Here is a 21,201-nt window from a genome sequence, read left to right as displayed (position 1 = left end):
GACCGCCATCAGTTCGTAGCAGTGAATGAAGATGTATCATATCGATCACAAGTGCAGTATGGAGTACCTCAAGGCTCAGTACTAGGGCCACTACTCTTCACGCTTTATTTGTTACCCTTGGGAGATATCATCAGGAAACATGGTGCTAGCTTTCACTGTTATGCTGATGATACTCAGCTCTATATTTCCTCGCAGCCCGGTGAAACACACCAATTTGAAAAACTAATGGAATGCATAGTCGATATAAAAATTGGATGACGAGTAATTTCTTACTGCTAAATTCAGAAAAAACAGAGGTGTTAATCATAGGGCCTAAAACTCTGCTTGTAATAACCTAGAACACTGTCTAAGACTTGATGGTTGCTCTGTCAATTCTTCGTCATCAGTTAGGAACCTAGGTGTGCTACCTGATCGCAATCTTTCCTTAGAAAGCCACGTTTCTAGCATTTGTAAAACTGGATTTTTCCATCTCAAAAATAAATCTAAATTATGGCATATGCTCTCAATGTCAAATGCAGAAATGTTAATCCATGCATTTATGACTTCAAGGTTAGACTATTGTAATGCTTTATTGGGTGGTTTTTCTGCACGCTTGGTAAACAAACTACAGCTAGTCCAAAATGCAGCAGCAAGAGTTCTTACTAGAACCAGGAAGTATGACCATATTAGCCCGGTCCTGTCCACACTGCGCTGGCTCCCTATCAAACATCGTATAGATTTTAAAAATATTGCTTATTACTTATAAAGCCCTGAATGGTTTAGCACCTCAGTATGTGAATGAGCTCCTTTTACATTATACTCCTCTACGTCCGCTACGTTCTCAAAACTCAGGCAATTTGATAATATCTAGAATATCAAAATCAACTGCGGGCGGCAGATCCTTTTCCTATTTGGCGCCTAAACTCTGGAATAACCTACCTAACATTGTTCGGGAGGCAGACACACTCGTGCAGTTTAAATCTAGATTAAATACCCATCTCTTTAACCTGGCATACACATAACATACTAATATGCTTTTAATATCCAAATCCGTTAAAGGATTTTTAGGCTGCATTAATTAGGTAAACCGGAACTGGAAACACTTCACATAACATCCGATGTACTTGCTACATCATTAGAAGAATGGCATCTACGCTAATATTTGTCGGTTTCTCTCTTGTTCCAAGGTCACCGTGGCCACCAGATCCAGTCTGTGTCCAGATCAGAGGGTCACTGCAGTCACCCGGATCCAGTACGTATCCAGACCAGATGGTGGATCAGCACCTAGAAAGGACCTCTACATCCCTGAAAGACAGCGGAGACCAGGACAACTAGAGCCCCAGATACAGATCCCCTGTAAAGACCTTGTCTCAGAGGAGCACCAGGACAAGACCACAGGAAACAGATGATTCTTCTGCACAATCTGACTTTGCTGCAGTCTGGAATTGAACTACTGGTTTCGTCTGGTCAGAGGAGAACTGACCCCAACTGAGCCTGGTTTCTCCCAAGGTTTTTTTCTCCATTCTGTCACCGATGGAGTTTCGGTTCCTTGCCGCTAGACATTATTATTTTCCAAATGAATGTTGTTCAGTGCTTTGACGCAATGTATTTTGTTTAAAGCACTATATAAATAAAGGTGATTGATTGATTGATTGATAAATATATTATTTCATCACGTTTTTTGACGAGTAAACCTAGCTGTGTCTATAATGTTATAGATAATGACAATGATGTGCGATCTGTCATTATCAAGTATATCACCAAATCACATTGTGTCTCTAAGCAATGGTGTTTGCTTATTGCAGCTTTTTGAACAAATGTTTGAATAAATTATTCAGTGATTATCTCACTGAATCTCAGTCATTGGCTGTCCACCTACTGGTGGTTTTAATTGCACATTTCAAATATATTTTTTAAATGTTTTAAATCACTTAAAATATCAGAATTTAAATGTTTTTGTTAAAACTAAAACATCCCTATTTATGTATCTGTAACTGCAGTTTAAATGCAGCCATGTTTTCTACATTAAACTGTGAAAATACATCTAAATGCTATTTCAGATGTGATTTCCAGAAATGTTTTCTTACGTTGGAACGAAAGACACTAAGTACAGATGAATTGCTTCTTATTCTAACCCCCCAAAAAATACAAAATGGAAGAAAGAGTTAAAACTCAAAACAATCTTGAATATGATGGGATAAACTAATGCTTTTTCCAAATACCCCCACTTGTGTTCTTTGGACTTGACAACTTATATGATGTATATTTACTGTATTTGGGCCAAGTGTTCCAGTGAATACGAAGACCACAAATGTCTGTAAAACTGTAAAAAGTCTGACAAACTTATACTGTTGTAAAAATACATGATTACATGGCAAATATACATAAAAACGGTTTGAAATAGTTCTGAGATTAATATTTTATAATAGATTTAATCTAATTAATTTCCAGTGGCCAAATACTGTTTCAGTTGTTTTAAACAATTCAAATCAAATAAAATGTATGCAGTTTTGATGATAGGGTGAACATCTTTTAGCTATTTTTAGTGAAAACATACAGGCCTATTTTTATTGCAGTGTAAATAAAACAGCGTCACCGACAAAGTATTTTAAAAGGAAACATGAAAATATTTCAGTTTTCCTCAAGTTGTATCCTTCAAATACAGTAGTATTTTTTTATAATGTTGTGGAGATGGCTTCAGATGCCATCTACACTTCTGTGCAGCTGCGGTTGTACAGTAAGACCTATTCAAACCAGACAACACTGTTCGACAACCGAATCCAGCAGTCCGCCACAATACAGAAGTGCACATTATTTATCATTTTTCACGCTAAAATATTTTCTCATAACATGATATCTGCAATTTAATTAAAATATGAACTATTGTGCACCTATAGCACGCCTCGCTATCATTAAAACACAGAATGCCACAGGAAAAGAGATCAAGCACATCCACTACGAATACTTATGCGTAAATACTTTATGTAACTTCAGTGTTTATTTCCATTAATGGAAGTGGAATATTTAATGTAAATGTGTGTATCGATATGAAAACCAAATCAAAGTTTACTTCATTACTTTTCTCACTCCAGTAAAGAGTTTGTACGCATGGTCTGAATATCTTCATCTTGCGTACATATTTACGGCAAATTTATTTTTTATAAATCCGACCCGTATTTTGTGCTGACCACTCTTCCGATCACAGAAATGCATCTTATTACCAGGTGTAAAATGAAGCTAGTTTGTCATATTTATTTAAATAGCGCTTCACACAATAAATAAAATTTCAAAGCAGCTTCACAGAAAGCCATTCTGTTAGGCCAATAATGCCTTAAAATGTGTAATCAGAGAAACTTCATAATGTGAAATGAAACGCTTCATTAAGCCTCTGGATAAACAATCTGAACATGAAGATGAACAAACAAGTGTCTGAGGCTCGTCTCTGATTTACTGATGTGTCTGATAATAGATTACGCTCAGGTCAGAAGTGGCAGTGGTTCAGTCTCAGTGAGCTCAAACATGGAAGACAGGAGTGCAACATTCTATTATAATTGGGTTAGGATTACGATCAGGTCTCACGAGTTACAAATTCATCAGACCTGAGGTTCTAAGGATTTAATGGCGGATGAGAAAGAATATCATTGGCACAATGCCATTCACTTCATACAGTATGAAGAGTGTTACTGTCAGACCGGACTAATACAGCAAAACCATGACTGAGGAAAAAACTGTTTATGCTGAGCTAAAAAATGAGTCTTCGGTCCTGAGTCCAGAACAGCCCTAGAAAGTCTGTTCCAGAGTTAAATTCGTAGTTTAGAGATGTTTCTGAGGTGAAAGAAGGCGCTGGTAATGTGACAACTAAAATCTATCAGCAGAAATACATAAAAATCACTCCCCAGAAGACAGTCTGGAAATGAGACCGATGTCATTATATTTGTAATTCTCTTCAGTAGCTTCATATCAACGCTACACTGCTGACGAGGTTTATAGACATGACACCAATCCAACAAATGGAACCTTTTATTAGGAGGTTCTGATTTCAGTATAAATCACACTACACATTTCCTTTAGAAAAATCGTTATGTACACTACAGTGCTGACGAATTAAAACAGAACCAAAGAAACCCTTGATATAAATAAGCTCTATGGAAAAGCCTGTAGTCTTTTAAAAGAATTCTGTCATCTTACAAAAAATATATATGTCCATATCAGCTCTAAGACGACTAAAGCCTACAACTGAAAATATATTATTTGAGGACTTGTTTGGATTTGAAGTATTTTCTCAGTGCAGCCGAGCCGAAGTGCTTGGATATTTCACAGTTACGGACAGGCACTGAGGAGCGAGTTACGAGCTACATTTGCCATGTTGACAACCAGTAACAGAAGAGAGACAGATGTAGATCCCGTCTTAAAGAAGTCATGGATTCTCTGCCCTTGTCCGATTACAAAGAAATAAAAACCGTAGACAGTAGAAATAAAGTGATTGAATGAAGCGCCGTTTGAAAACTATTCTGTACAAATCAGTATAAAAAGTCTTTGTGTGGTTCATGCGAGTGAGCTCTGACAGCCTTTGGGTGCAGAGAGTCTGGGGGGTGGTCTGGCCTCAGAGGGGGCGTGGCCTGGGGCAGGGCCAGGGGCGGAGCAGTCCAGCTGATTGACAGTCCAGAGCTCAGTTTGGGGCCAGTTTTGCTTATTAGTGTGGAGCGTGTGTGTTTGGCTGTGTTCGCAGAGTGTGTGGGTTTGGTTATGATAATAGGTTGCATGGGTTTGGTTGTGTTAGTAGGTTGTGTGGGTTTGGTAGAATTAGTGGGTTGGGTTGGTTTGGTTATGTTAGCTAGTTGTGTTGGTTTGGTTGTGTTAATGTGTTGTGTGGGTTTGGTTGTGTTGGCAGAATGGCTGAGTTTAGTTGGTGTTGAGGACGTGTGGCTAGGTTTGGGGACAGAGGAAGAATGGAGATATCTGGATGCAAAGGTGTGTGTGTGTTTAGTTGGTGGTGACATATGTGTGTGTTTGGTTGGTGCTGGTGTGTGTTTGGGTGTGTGTGGACCGGATGTGGGGTGGCGTGGTGGGTGTGACGGAGCACTTGGACATTCTGCCGTGTGGTGCGCTTTGGGTCGGCCATCAGAGGAAGAGACGAGAGGCGGTGTCAAGCTGTGACTTCCAGGAGGAGGCTTGGGCGATCTGTCAGCGAGCTGCTCCACCTGCTCCATCTTTCTTTGTGTTACGCACGGTGACTCTGGTGCCGGTCTGCAGTCTGTGTTCACAGCTCTGCCGTTCTCGCCAGCCGACTCCTGCTTGATGTGCTGCTTCAGCTCCGCTCCTTCCTCACGAGCCTCCTCTTCCTCGGGCAGCTGATGGTACTGTTTCAAGCGCACGTGCCAGGCGAGGCTACACACAGCCGACACGCTCTTGAACTGGTGAACTACGTTGCGAGGGATGAAGTAGATGTCGTTATCATAGAGCTGGATACGAGCGTAGCGGATTCCCTCTCGCCTCAGCTGATTGAGCTTAGCATCATCCACCCACTGCACACACTGGAGAGAGAGAGAGAGAGAATGAGCAGGACACTAATCAAACTTGTCTACTTTTTTGTTATTTGGACTAAAATACCTCTAAATCATAGCTGTGTGTGTGTGTGTGTGTGTGTGTTTGTAAGGAACTGTAATGATTCACACACAGTGGCAACATTCTGACATTGCTGATATCTGCTCTTCAGGACTAAAGTGACTGGTCTATAAAGACTTGTCATGTTAGTCAATTTTAACTAACCCATGGTGAACAGAGGTGTTAGGGTTAGGCTTGGATGGTTGTTTCACAGTGAACTATTGCAGGTCGCCGTGTCTTTGGTTCGTTTGGGCTTGGGTCATGATGAGAGCCACTTTATGGAGTTATTAAAGTGGAAGGTGTGAATTTGAATACATTTAGGTTTATTGTGAGCTTGACATGGCATCCGGCAACACAAATGCACTGCACAAACAGAAGGGAGACTAATTTCTGATCCGTGTTTAAATACATTATTAATAACCATTTGTTCAGTTCAGTAATCAGGAGTTAATTCGTTTGTCAAAAGCAGTTGTCAATCTCATAAACTATTGTATTGTAATGTGTACCTGACTTTCAAGTAAGAGTTCAGAGCGAAGTATGACACATGACAGTCAGACGTCAAACACACATCTCTTCCCACGCCTGGACTGCAGTGCTCCAGATTGTGCACTAGCGAGGGTCTCACAAAGGGTGTATTCAGCAGGTCAGTACAGGAAGTGACCTCACCTGAGACAGAGGCGGCTCATACAGGTCTAACTGCAGCCGCTGCACCACGTCAGGGAAATCAGCCGCATGGAAACAGATCACATCTTTGGTTACGCGTGGAGGATCAGCACTGTGAGGAGACACAAACAGTTCAGATCACACCAACAAACCACAGCACAACCTTCTGCTTCAGTCCAGTTTATTTCATTGTAGTTATTTTTTCAGGCGAACACCACTGCATTTAAACACAGACTAGTCCCTCTGGCACTGCAGGGTTGTATTATTGAAAACAATTGCTCAAAGAGTCACAGGATAATTAGGTCCTCACACACACATTACGGCATTGCTTCCGGCTTTCGCTCACACACAGCTCGCTCCGGGACTGAACAAGTTTAAGTCAATGAAATTGTAGTCACATTTTCGTAATTCTGTATAATGGTTAAACTGATAAATTTATTTTTGCACAAAATTAAAATCGTAATGATTGATGTCATTTGAGAAATTTACTTGTGCATTTCAGATATTGCACTTTCTCCACTAAGCAATAAAATGTGGACACATGGTGTATATCACCTTATTTAGTGTACTGATTTATTATAGGCTTTTTATTATATAATTTAATACCAAATACTTATTCAATCTCTCGGTCCACATTATTAGAACAGCTAAAAAAGTAAGTGCGGTCGAGTAAGTGCATTTATTCATTGATCACAATCACAAACAGTACAGTCGAGATCTCATGACAGAACACAGAGACGCTAAGCTCCAGCTTGTCTGTCGCGGTTTTCATTAGCGGCGGCGCTTCCACAATGAGGAGTGAGTGCGTGCGCATGGTTTCCAGAAAACACCGGGCAGAAAATGTAAGCTTCGAACAGCAAACTCTTAATATCTGGCAACAGCGCTCATGAAAACTTGCGTAGTAGACAGGGCCGGATAAACACTAAAGGCTAGGTAGACCTGAAGCCCCGGGGCCCAAGCAGGGAAGCTCATGATTGGTCTAGGAGTTGATTGACTGGAGCGCCAATCGCGAAAACAAATGTGAGATAGTGACGTTCAAATACACAGTTATGTGTCAGAATGCCGTCTTTGTGAGTTTCCTCTTCAACACATGAATGTTAATAGTTAAAGATCAGATCCTGGCATTATATGATTAGATCTTCACCTAAAAATGAATATAATGTCATCATTTAGATCATTTAATGTCATTACTGTATTTTATTTTACCTTTTTGTTTACCAGTATTGTTCCAAATATATTATTTTGTGATCAACAGCAGAGGGAAAAGGTTTAAAACAACAGAAGTTTTATTTTTGTGTGAACTATTCCTTTAAAGCAGCCTAATGTAGCCGACACCATTTGTGCGATGTAAATCAAACATCAGAAAGAAAATCACTTACTGTCCTTGACTGAATCACTTTAGTAAAATAAGAATAAATGTGTACTGAATTTATATAGTGAAGACTATTCAGTCTATTTGTACATTTACCTCTTAGAATATATTTCTTATTCATTAAAAAATTTTATAAAAAAGTATGTTGATTTCATATGTATCTTTGTTCTATTATAATTTGTGACAGTTTATTTGTGTTCAGTAAGCTTCGTTTTACTTTGGCTAATATATATATATATATATATATATATATATGTATATACATATATATATTTATTTATTTATTTATTTTTTTGTGATATTGAAATTGGAAATTGGTAACAAGAAATTTCAGTGAATCAAAAAAATTTAATTGCATAAAAATCCTATTTATCATTTACACACACATATTTTTTTGTGACGGTGGGGCCCTGCAGTAAGTCATGGCCCCGGGGCCCAGTGAGCTCTTAATCTGATGCTGTCTGTAGAGCAGTATGCTTTAACATTGCTAACTTTTTATTTCTTCAACAAAATTGCATGTTGACAGTGTCATATTTAATGTTTATTGACCTTATCATCATCTCGTCTTCATTATGGGAAAAAAAGCTCGTCAACAAACATTTTTCGTTATAGTCTTCTTCGATGAAATTAACACTAGTGTGTGTGTGTGTATGTGTTATTGAATGAGTGTGTGTGTGAGTGAGTGAGTGAATGAGTGTGTGTGTGTGTGTGTGAGAGAGAGAGTCTGTAAGTGTGTGAGTGAGAGAGTGATTGAGTGTGTGTGTGTGTGTGTGTGTGAGAGAGAGAGTCTGTAAGTGTGTGAGTGAGAGAGTGATTGAGTGTGTGTGTCTGTGTGTGTCTGATTGAGTGAATGAGTGTGTGTGTATGTGTGAGAGAGTGATTGAGTGTGTGTGTGTGTGTGTCTGATTGAGTGAATGAGTGTGTGTGAGTGTGTGTGTGTTTGTGTGTGTGTGTGTGTGCATGTGTCTGTCTGTAAGTGTGTGTGTGTGTGTGTGTGTGTGTCTGAGAGAGAGAGTCTGTAAGTGTGTGTGTGAGAGAGTGATTGAGAGTGTGTGTGTCTGAGTGAATGAGTGTGTGTGTGTGTGTGTGTGTGTCTCACCCTTCCCCGCAGCGGACAGCTTTCAGCACCCCCACAGCAGCAGTGGTCTGGCGTTCGAACCCTTGACCGATGTGGTCAGCATGAGCTCTGGTCCGGTCCTCAAACAGCATCTCTCGTGGCTCACTGGCTCGCGGCAGATACTGAAGATTCTTTATTTCATTAGTCGACCTGCAGAAAGAACTAATTATGAATTTCATCATCATTCCATAACAAATGACACACACACAAATTCCCTGTTCACATCAATGACACTACGTTACACTCTGCAGGCATCTTCATATGTGTGTGTGTGTGTGTGTTTGTGTGTGTGTTTGAGACCCAGAGTCATTCGAGCCCTGATGTTTTGATCTGAACTTCTGGAGCTCATGATGATGAAGCTATGGACTGAGATTAGACGGCAGGATTATGAAAGACTGAGTTCTGATGTCTGATAGGGCTGTGTATCGGCAAGAATCTGGCGATACGATACGGATCATGGTACAACAGATTGCGATACAACAGATTGCGATGCAACATTGCGAATTTGCGATGCACTGCGATACTGTAAATAAGGCGATATATTGGGATATTTCTTATTTTAGGAATAGGATATATTTTTAGGAAACTAACATTAAGAAAACACCACCATATGCAAACCATAGCAAAAAATATGGGGGGGGGGGGTATTCAAGAATTCTAAGATTCTTTAGTTAATGTATATGTATACATTTATTTTATAAAAAGACCATATATATTTTAAGACCATGCATTTTAAGGTTCACCGTTAAAATTTACAACTGTGGCAATGTCATAACATTTTGATCTGAACAAAAAGTTACATCTGCTTAATATAAATGGAAAAAAATTGCAGGATTCCTGTTAAAACAATAAAAATAAAAATTGTAAAACAATAAAATAAATAGAGATGTTGAACATTCTTAGAACCTTTCCACAGGTTTTTCAGTTTGTATTTATGATGTGAGCACCGCCTCATCTTCACAAAACGCCCCCATCACGAGAGAAAGCTGGAGCCGAGGGGCCACACGGGTCCCGGGGCAGACATTGGCACCAAAGCCCTAAAGACGGCACACTTCAGCTTTGTACTTCGAGGCAGGAACTGGAACAGTTCTCTCTTCCTCTATTACTGGCAGCGAACTAGTGACGTGCCTTAATGCTAGTATTACCAGTCACTGTTTAAGTTCAGAGATGAAGACTGCCATCTAGCGGTCTGGATATAAACTCAAAACGAAACAACTGCCATCTTGTATGAATTATTATTATTATTATTTTTTTTTAATAAATATTAGGGATGCCCCGATCATGATTTTTCATGGCCAGTTCCAATACCGATTTGTAATTTATTTTTATCTTTAAGCAACAAACAAGAAAGAAGGAAAGTGTGCATAAACTAGATGTTTATTTGGTATTTAATAGGCCAAACCGGCTTTTGGTTATTGAAAACAATAACTGTAACCATCTGAAATGAACGGCAGTAACTGCACAGTAAGCAGACTACATTTAATACAAACACACATGCTACAGACATCAACATTTAGCTTTTGTTTTTCAATTGGGTTGAAACTACAGAGAACTGGCCTTAAATGAAAAGATTAACTGTAACCATGTGAAATTAAAGGCAATAACTACATAGTTCTACAATCCACACAACACAATCAACACACATTCAATAAGATGTTTCTTACTCAGCATTCAGTATTTTAGTTTTTAAATGATTTTTTTTTTTTTAAAGTCTTTACCAGTAAGACTAAATAAAAGTATGCTATATAAATAAATTATTCCAAAATGTTAAAATTAAATAATGTTGGTGCGAATAAAACAAAGATGCGAAGTGTTTCATTCATCCAATTAAAAAAAAATGAGGGTAATGATTATCATCTATATATTTTTACTTGAGCCAATTAAAAATAAATAACATGGTCTCAAGTAAAAAAAAATATAGATGTGAATCATTACCCTAAAATATTTTAATTGGATGAATGAAACCCTTTTTGTCAGTGTACCACAGCAGGTGATTTTTAAATAAAATTAAGTCTATGTAATTTTATGGTTAAAATAAAAATAATCATCCTATACAGAACTGACTGTATAGTGTAAAAGTCTGGCTTCTGTGTAAAAGTTCTAATTAAAAAAAATAAAAAAAATTCAGTTTTGTCAGTTTAGTCCGTTTTTCATTTCTCATCTAACACGTGAGAAGTTGATCTGAACATCTCTTCACGGTTTACTCGTGTTCAGGTGCGGACCGCAGCTTTAGAGCGCGCAGGAAAGGCTCTTATTTGTGTTTCAGAACAACAACGGCTGTTCACTTCCTGTTATCTGTGCCTCAGACGTGTAGCTCTGTACTTCCAGAACTGATCGGCTGCCCGTGTCCTGCGCACAGATTTCGAAATACTTCCACACAGATGACACAGCGAACGATTACAATGTAGTATGTGCAGGTGGGCGCACTTCCGGAAAAATCAGCCGAAAAAAGACTAAAAACCCATAACGATTTATGGCCGGTCAACCGGTGCATCCCTAATAAATATCGATATTCTATTTTTGAGAATCGATACAGTATCGCCAAACAAAATATTGCGATACGTGTATCAATATTTTCTTACACCCCTAATGTCTGATGAGAACGCAGTTAGACAGAGCTGAGATACACACACACACACAGGAGTGAAGTTTGCTGCTTTACCGTTTCCGTTTGAAGGGAGACTTCGGCATGTCTGTGACCGGGATCATCTGCTCTCCGGGCCGAACCCACATGATGGGCCCATCGTCGCTCTCTGTCGGGCTCTTCAGCTTCAGACTGGAGAACGTCCCCCATGGCAGCGTCCGCTACACACACACACACACACACACATGGGTCAATATGCTGCTTCCAAAAGAAAAAAGTGTGTGTGAAAGAGAAACATGAGGAAAACACACCTCCAGGAAGGGCGACTTCTCCAGCATGTTGAGGAACTCTGGGAAGTAATCTCCCACCTCCTCATCCACGGCACCCACCAGACTGATCTGCCTCATCGCGCCGGCGCGGTACGTCCCGTGAGAGTAACTCCTCCGCACCTGGACACACACACACCTCTAATGCCATGGTTTCTGGAACTTATTTGTCTGATAAAACTCCAAAAAAATCTCTTGAAAGACAATAAAGTTTATTCGGAGCAAAATTCATATCTGAAGTGAGTTGAGACATTGGCTTGTTTTTCATCTACAGCAGGGTTATTTAAATCTTGCCCTGGAGGACCAATACGGTGCAGGGTTTGGCTCCAACCCTGATCAGTCACCTGCCTGTGATCTTCTAATGATGCCAAAAACATTGATTAGCTAACTCAGGTGTGTTAGGGTTAGAGCTAAACTCTGCAGGAAAGAGGATCTCGTGGTCCAGATTGGAGGATCCCTGATCTAGATGCACCAAATGATTTAATGATTAACATGCAAGATAAATAATATACAAATGTACTTAACTAAATGAGAACCGTGATCTACAGGTCATGATTTACAACAATTAGTTCCTATTTTTGCATTGGTCTGAAGTCTAACAGCAGACAGAATGAATGAGAGTGTAACTCCACAGTCTGACAGCAGGTGGCGCTGATGGAGCAGCAGGAATAGAGCCGTTTCCACAGCAACCGCTGTAAACAAAGCATCACTGCACTTACAAACACTGTTTTTAGGTTTGAAAATGTAAGGCGCATCGCACTGCTTTTTTTTTGTCTTTTTTAATTTAGGAAAACTCTGAGTGTTCTGTCAATCTACTCTATTGCACTAGTGCTCTAGAATCTTTGATTTGCTGTTAAGTAAACGTTCATATTACCAGAAACTATAAACACTGCGGTTCATGAAGTCAGCTCTCTGTCACCTGCAGCAGCCACCAAACCTAACCCTCCCTAACCCTACCGTTCGATTGGACAATGGAAAAAATGCTAATTAAAATGGAGATTTTCTGCTCAGTTGATTTTTTTTTTCAATTCAGATACTCAGAGCATTCCTACCAAAACACAAGGAGCGGCAGGCGGCTACAACACAAGGCGCCTGGACTGCACATAAACAGTGTGCAAAACACCAACTGCCGATATAAAACAGTTTATTAAAAAAAAGAGACGTGAGCTCCCGCAAGATTCGGTCCCACACCTGCTCACTCCCACAGAACCATTTGATCCTGCTCCCACCCGCAACATTCATGTTTTGTCCAACTCTCCCACCCTAAAAGGCCCTCATAACAGCAACCTATAAAGATTTTTTCAGTACATCCATGAAATTTACATTAAATAGCTCTGTAACATCTAAGTTCCACAGCATCCCAGTATAAATGCTCCTGATAAAATAATTTAAGCTAAGCATCAACATTCACAAAGCACTGTAACAGAAACACTAGCATGGGCTGCCGCGTGCATGGTTGGGCATGGCATGAGTGCAGCCAGCGCTTCCTTTATCATCAACGTTTCAGAAGGTGGGGCATAGAGGAGAAACAATGTACAGTTTTTTTTTTTTTTTTTTTTTTTACTTTAAACCACATAAACATGTAGCATTACACCAAATACACAAAAGAATGTTCTTTTCAGCAACATCTTATGAGCCCTTTAATCCTGTTATATCGTAACACTTTTTTCTAACTAAATTTCAATAGCGTGATAATACCGTATACCATGATAAAAGCATTCACAATTAATCACGACATTAAAATTTTATACCGTCATATGCCTAAATGTATGAGTCCAGAGCATTTTGACTCAAGTACTAGAGTAAAATCATACACACACACACACACACACCGGTCAGAAGTCTGTGACCCTCCGTCTGTTCAGCTGTTTTAATCGCCTAAACATACAAGCTTGATCACATGATCATAAACACAAACATAAACAGAATGCTATTAATAAACAAATGATGCAGCGCCAGGGAAGCAATAATTTTTCCACTGTTTGGACGGGGTTTTAAAACGGTCCCATTTTGTGACTCACAGCTGAAAATGAGCTACCTACCTTAAAATTTTAACAGTTCCTGACTTCAGAGTGTTTGTTACACACACAATTTGTGTGTATTTGAAAGAAGACCATTTGGGCTTTACTGTCCATCATCAATGCTCAAAAAGATAAAGTTATAGACACTAGTGTTGGGCGATATGGTCATTTTTCAAGTCGTCATATCGTCAGCCCGTGAGATGGATGATACACGATATAATCGTTCATGTGTGGAGCAAGAGAGAGACTCTTTGTTCTTGTAGCAGAACTATTTGGTGTTTTAAACCGCGTAGGTGTCCGAGAGTCTGTGGAATCACCAATAATTGAAAAAATACTTTCAAACATACTGATGAACTAACGTTAAATACAAAAATACTGTATTTAAAACAGCTAGTTCATATATATTCAGAAGCAGCTGTCATATCACCGTCCTGTGACAGATTATTCACATCTGCGCACGGAAGTTATCAGTCTAATGTTCTGCAGAATCAGTCAATGGTGAAAATCAATAGTAGATTTAAAGTCCAACAGTTTAACACTAATATTGGACATAAACGAACACGTTAAATATCAAGTATTCAAATATAGGTTAGGTCTTCAGATTGATTGTCCACCAGTTCCCGAGTTTAGGCTCCAGTGAAACTCCACAATCATGGGAAGAAGGAGGCGGGAACCAGCGGACAATCAGACTAAAGCTTTAATAAAATAAACACAAAACAGAGTGACAGCCCCTCGCGGATGAATGTCGCGCACAAAACCAAGATTCAAAATTTTTATTTGTCACATACAAAATTATATACAGCATCTATAACCAGCAGTGAAATGAGAGTCAGGTCCACTCCATGGACAGTGCAATTATTAAAGAAAACAACACAGATTAAAATATACCTAAATATAGCCATGTAAGAATAAAATAAAAGTAAACAAAATATAAGAATAAAATATAAAAAAGATGTATATTGTAGAATTAAATATAGAACGCAAAATAATGTGCATGAAAGTAAACTGTAGTTTCCTGCTTCTCAGGAACAACGTCACGAAACCCCATCATTTCACCAACAGAGAGAAGTTATCAGAAAACTAATAAGAAATAAATCACGTGAACATGCGCGATCACACACGAACATGATAAAAGCAGCCGTTTGTCTGTATGCTTTGTTAAATATTCAAACTCTAAAGCATCGATGTTTTACTATAGAATAAGTGATACATTGATCATAATGAATTAATTTATCAGGACTCAAGATTAATCATACATAAATACATTTATTTCTATTTTATTTATTTTTAACACTTAAGCGTTATGAAAATAGCGTGCTTATTCAGTCGAGTCTGTTTCTCTTTATTTGTAGCCTATAAGTCACATTTAGAATGAATAATATCTCTATTTTTATAAATGCTCCCGAAAAAAAAACATTATTCTTTTTATGATAGGCTAACATGGAGCTAAATTCTCGAGAGGAGACTTATGACAGATAATATAAGTTAATAAATAAATACACGATTGTGATAGAGAATAAGAAGCTGACGTCTGATTTCTCCAAGTGGTTGCATTTATCATGTTTTCTTTGGTAACGTTAATGTTTAGCGTGCATAGTCTTTTGCATCGCTTATAAATATATTTGCCTTGTTTAGTGATTATAATCCACATCAGATCAAGTTATTTCAAACATTCGCAGCTGACTAAAAGTGAGGTTTAAGCTCAACTTATTTTTAAAAGTCTTTAATGCTGGAGTTTTCTTTCTGAAATGATCCGCTCTCCAGACGCAGAGAAACTCCTCCTTTGTTCATAACCCCTCCTCTAGCCCCAGCTGGCCCGCTTTGACCCAAGGTTTTCGTCGGGCCAGAAAACCCTGACCGTTGGCCCCGAGGAAGCCCCGGTGAGGCACGATCAAGAACCGGAAGTGACAGTGGAATCACGACTGCCCTGACACGCACTAGCACGCCTGGTTTAAGATCGACAGTGGAAACACGGCTAGTCATCTAAACACCGGCCTCGCTCCGTTCCCACGGCTCTCGCCCCGCTCCACTCGACACAATCAGTATTGTACACTGGGAACTGAACCCACAACCTTCTGCGCTGCCGACACAATGCTTTACCATGGTGTATTAAAACACACAAGACATGCTTGTTCTGTGCATTTTAAGCACATTTTGTGTGAAATCATGTTTCTTTTGTCCATCAAAATGTAAATCTTAATATTTTTCTTAGAAGCTGTCAATATGATTTATACGATTGTTTTGTGCCTGTGTTCCTCTTGTGTCCTTGTTTAAAAAAATTTGATTTGTGATTTACTGTCCTTTTTTGTAACTGAAGACCCGGAGCAATATAAATTATTTACTCTATTTTAGCTAATTGCTAAGTGAGAATATTATGTTTAAGTCATTATTTGTTCTCTAAGGTGAACATGCCAAGCGTTCATAATATTTTTATTAGGCCGAATGTTGAAGATGTCAGTATGTTTCACCTGCAATATTGTGTCTATAGCTCTGTTTCTTTAACTGTGGAACTGAAATTAAATAAAAGGCATAAGTTTCTCACTTCAATCGTAACTGAATATTTAAGTCCATATTTACAGAAGTTGTCAATAATTAATGAATAATTTCTTATGTACATAACTCCATTGTAACTTAAGATCCTGAGCAATATAAATTGTTTGTTGTTAGTTTGATTAAATTTTGTTATAATTTTATTATGGCAATTAAAAATTAAAAACAAGGTAAAATGAGTAAATCTTATACATATTTTTAATTTGTGATTTTCTTTCTAGTCATAGGCTACTCCAATTTGTGTTAAAACACACTATACATGCTTATTCTGTGTATTTTTCGCAAGTTTTATGTGAAATCATGATTATTTTGTCCATCAAAAGTGTGCTTTCACTTTATTTGAGGATCAGCAGTGCAGCAAAAATAAGTATAAATAAGTTTAAGTTATTCCATAACGGATACACACAATAACCTTCCCCGAGGAAATGAGACGTAAACAAATGAATATGCAGAGCTAACTCTCAAGATGAGATTTATGACGATTAAAATGTTACTAAATAAATACATGATTATGATAGAAAAGAAGCTCTTGTCTGATTTCTTCAAGCAATCACATTTATCATCTGTACTACTGTAAGATTAATGGCTAGTGTACACAGGCCTAGTCTTCTGCATTGCTTATAAATATTTAATGGTGATCAAAATCAGGATAAGGTTATTTCAAACTGCTGTCTGAAGGTGAGTTTTGAACTAAAATTATTTAAAAACCCTTTAATGCTAGTGTTTGCTATAAACTTTATGAAATGATCCGCAGCGCTGGGGCTCTCCAGACGTGCAAAAACGCTTTTGTTTACAACCATTCCTCTAACCCCAGCTGACCCGCTTTGGCCAAAGGGTTTCGCCGGGAAACGTGACTGGGCCTGGCACGCCCACTTCTGGCCCGACAATGGAAACAAGACTATTGAGTGGTCACGTGATCACTCCAGTACAGTGAGCTCTTCAGGAACCAGACGAATGTGAAGTGAGCAGTGCATGATGGGACTGATGACAGGTCTGACTCATCTCTGCCTGACACACAGCAGAACAAACACAGCTAGCGCTCGCTCGGGCAGGGTGTCCAGGTGTTTTATTGGTCATGTTTCCATTAACAGTACAAACGGAGGAAGAGCAGACACTGTTTTTAATGAGAAGATTGCCAAACATCAGACCTCACGAGTCGACCCGTCTCAGTGTTTCTGATAAAGCGTGTGTGTGTGTGTGTGTGTGTGTGAAAGAGAGAGAGAGAGAGAGAGTAACAATCCTAAGAGCTCACAGGTCACAACAAACACACAAAGACACACAATCAAACACAATGTCATCTTGATCTGCTGCAGAAACAAAGCTTTTCTGTTCATTTGAACCGGATGATTCCAGTCTAGCAGCAAAGACAGTGTAGCAAAAACAGAGCTTCTCGTCTTCACGGCTACGCTAACGGTAAAGTACAATACACCAGCTACAGTCATCTACTATAACTCCTAACAGATCAAGCAGAACCAGCTCTGGATCAGGTTCTGTTTAACTCAGTCCAGGTACTTGTCATTTCTCGACTGGACTACTGCACACTCTTCTGACTCTTCGATCATGTTCCACCTGTTCTAACGAGTTTACACACCGTCCAGAACCCAGCGGTCAGAGAGTGAGTGACCCTGTGTGGCACCCTGAATCCCTCACAATATTTAAGACTCGTGAGCACTTCATCGCTTCCAGCTGCTTCTTTACTGTATTACTAACAGTGTTGCCAAGTCCAGTTCCCCCCCCACTGTATACTGTAGCTGCGGGTTGAAGCAAAAGCCCTCGCCCAATCCTTCAGGTCATGACTTTAAAGGCCATGTTGCAGGCTAAACAACACTTTCGATTAATGGGTACATAAATCACTCAAGATATGTATTTCATTTTTAAAATGTCTCAAAAATGGTTTTTGGTATTAACGTTGTTTTTTTTTACGCAACTCGGTGATGACGTCACGTTGGGGAGAAGTCGAGGAAAGGTAGCCTCAGTCTAGTATGATGCCGCGTTCCAGACAACACGTAACCCGTGAAAGTGCACTGGAACGGCAGTCAAACCCGTGACTTCCCACCCGTGAACTTGGGTCTCGTACTAGATCGATGTACTCCGAGATCTGAGGTCACACAGCACGCGAAACAACGACGGCAGCCCCTAGGAATAATACTGCCTACGCATGTGGTACACGTTGAAAAAACGAATTTAGGTCAGTGTAAAGTTGCAATAAAATAAATAATCTAGTTCCAATTCCTTGTGCTCAGAAAGTTTGGTGTAACCTGGAACGGTACAAAGTCGTTAGTAGTGGTATGAAATCGTGATTACGAGCTCAAAAACCTGCCTGGAACGCAGCATCAGAACTAACGTTATAGCGACTGACGGATGAGGAGGCAAGAGCCAACATGTATGATCGCCCGCAGCGGTGTGATTTCGATCGAGCCAGCCGTGAGAGGGCAAATGAGGAACTGCCAGGAACTGATGTCCGTCAAAGCCTATGCATGATCCGAGGAGAATGAGTGGAGAGTTGGTGAAGTGTCCTGGTGAGTCATTTAGCATCGCAGCAATGAGCACTGGAGCTAGTCTACGAGCAGCAGTGCACAATAACGACACACACACACGTAATTTTATTTATTTTTTACTGTCATTGAGCAGCAGCCATGTTTCCACTTTCTTTATATCTAGTGGCAGTGATCATGACGTTAGTTCAGAGAAGTACCGGTAACCTTTGTCATAGTATCGTAGAACTGGTAAACTTTGTCTTTGTCATCTAGAAATAGAAGGCATCATGCTAGCTATATGGACGTTTCTAAGCATTTATCTCTTCCTCCGGTGAAAATGTTGTAGCAAACGTAGCCGTGTGTCTGTCGCTGTGTTTGACAGGAGCTTGTGTGTGTGCTATCCCATGGAAACCGCGCTGGAAAGCTTGTGCTGTAAGGAAGCGAGTGCGTTTGGGTCGCTGTTGGTCGATATCTATCTGTCTATCTATATATATATATATATAGATCTATGTATTTATCTGTCACCTGCGCTATCTGAATACTCTCGTCTCTCCAGTCACTCTCAATGCTCTCAAGGCGGCTTTGGTAAATTCTCTCCCCAACGTGATGTGATGCAATGCATTGTGGGGCAAAGGAGACCGCTGTAAGATCGTACCTACTTTTTCATATTATATTCCGTTTTGTGATGCCCAACAACATAAAATACAATGGATAACAGTTTAATTGTTTATTACCAACAAGCAAATTGCACAAATTCGTAAAAAAATTAACCTTGCAATACGACCTTTAACCTTCAACCCCGGAAGGAGGATTTGACCCCACAGAATGTCATTTTGATAGCAAGTTTGCTCCACACTATTTTTGAGTAGCAAATTGTATATAGACGTATGTAAATGTTTATGTAGACAAACACACCACATTAGAGCTGAATCTTCACTGGAATCATGATTGGATTCTTCTCAAACAATAATCTACTGATGTTGTCATGATACTAACATTTCAGAAGTCATTACCAGTCCAGTGAAAGGCAATGACTATTCATACCACAAATAATAAAACATTTTAAATTGTTTGAGTACTTTAAATATTTAATTAATAAAATTATATAAGTACTTTAAATAGTATTGAAAAACAATAACAACTCTATGCAGTTGAGTAATTGTCGAGTAAATACTTCCCACTACATAAAAACATTACGTTTATCTGGGGCCTCGTGAATGAACAATGTTTAATAGAATGCAAACGTACAAATAATTGATGATGGTGCACACATAAAAACCAATAACAGAATCGTGTGCATACATTGATTTCTAAATACTAATGTGCAAAATGTACTTTTGAACACAGATGTTGTGACTGCAGCACTGATCTGTTCTTCTAGTCGGTCGCTCATCTCACGCTCATGTACTGTCTGAACCTACAAACACCCAGCAGTGAAACACATCTACTAACCTGAGCGTGGAAGTTTGCCATCGTAGTCGTCTCGATGTCCTTCTTCCCCAGGATCTCCATTTTGACAGGCGAGTTAGGGAATTTAGTAGAGAAGTACTCCAGGAAGTCTGGGAGGTAGGAGGCGGCGCCGTGGATTATACCCATCACATAGTTAGCGGCTCCATCCTGGTCCTCGCTAAACGCCAGCGTCACGAACTCCTGCGCGAACCTCTGCATCTCCACGAGAGACAGCACAGACAGCTCCTTGCTGTAGGCGTGAGCCACCAGAGCGCCTCCGTTTGGCTGGTGCTCCACATGAACCAGACAGCCGAACTCCAGCCGCTCCAGCCCGGGCGGTTTAGTGGCTCTGACCTCACCGTCTCCGTCTGCTGCGCTCACGCTCGGACCACAGCTGTGCTCCTGCTTCAGGCCGATGGAGCTCACAGCGCCGCCCTGCTGGACCGGAGCCGGCGGCTTGGATTCTGAACCAGATTTGGGGAGATCAGAACACACCGTCTGAATAGATTTGCTGTACATCTTAGGCCGCTTTCGCTTTTCACCTTCTTTGTGTTTCTTTTTCTTTTTCTTCTTGATCTTTTTCATCAGCAAATCCTCAGCAGAGTCTATCTTCGGCTTCTCTCGGTCACCTACACCACAGGAGAAAGATGATTAACTTACACAAACATCCTCAGAACGAGACTGATTTGACATCATAGCAAACTGCAGACCAATCACAGCGTTCGCGGCCCGCATAGATTTGATGCGCTGTGACATTTTTGGAGAGGTGCATTTTCAGGCTACGCCGTAGTTTTGGAGCAGAACTATAAATCAGCCTTAAAGGTTAGACATCTGTGAGACGTGAGCTTTTGTTAGTCAGGTACATGTTTGAGTAAATACACTAGTCGAGCACTCATTCAGAGACAATTCGCTAAAACTCTGTACCAATTATCCCACATGTCCACAAGCATCACAAATGTGAACCTGGAGCATAAAAGCAGTCATAAGTAGCACAGGTATATTTGTAGCAATAGTCCACAATACATTGTATGTGTCAAAATTACAACCCTCTACAGACAC

At 39.7% G+C, this 21,201-nt stretch overlaps 1 protein-coding gene across 1 annotated transcript; it reads right to left on the bottom strand.

Moving 5' to 3' along the window:
• Nucleotides 1–3,981: 3,981 nt before the first annotated feature.
• On the bottom strand, nt 3,982–20,793 carry LOC113084877 (round spermatid basic protein 1-like). Its single transcript, XM_026255016.1, has 7 exons — nt 20,685–20,793; nt 20,146–20,606; nt 11,631–11,768; nt 11,398–11,540; nt 8,718–8,885; nt 6,250–6,358; nt 3,982–5,513 (listed from the first exon to the last, which is right to left on the bottom strand). The coding sequence occupies exons 1-7, from the start codon at nt 20,725–20,727 to the stop codon at nt 4,500–4,502; spliced, it is 2,076 nt and encodes a 691-aa protein (XP_026110801.1). The 5' UTR covers nt 20,728–20,793; the 3' UTR covers nt 3,982–4,499.
• Between the last annotated feature and the right edge of the window lie 408 nt (nt 20,794–21,201).

The sequence above is a fragment of the Carassius auratus genome, unplaced genomic scaffold (assembly GCF_003368295.1).
Source record: "Carassius auratus strain Wakin unplaced genomic scaffold, ASM336829v1 scaf_tig00040846, whole genome shotgun sequence".
NCBI classification, from domain to species: Eukaryota; Metazoa; Chordata; class Actinopteri; order Cypriniformes; family Cyprinidae; genus Carassius; species Carassius auratus.
The sequence above is the reverse complement of the archived record's forward strand: the minus strand, read 5'-3'. Positions and strand labels throughout refer to the sequence as shown.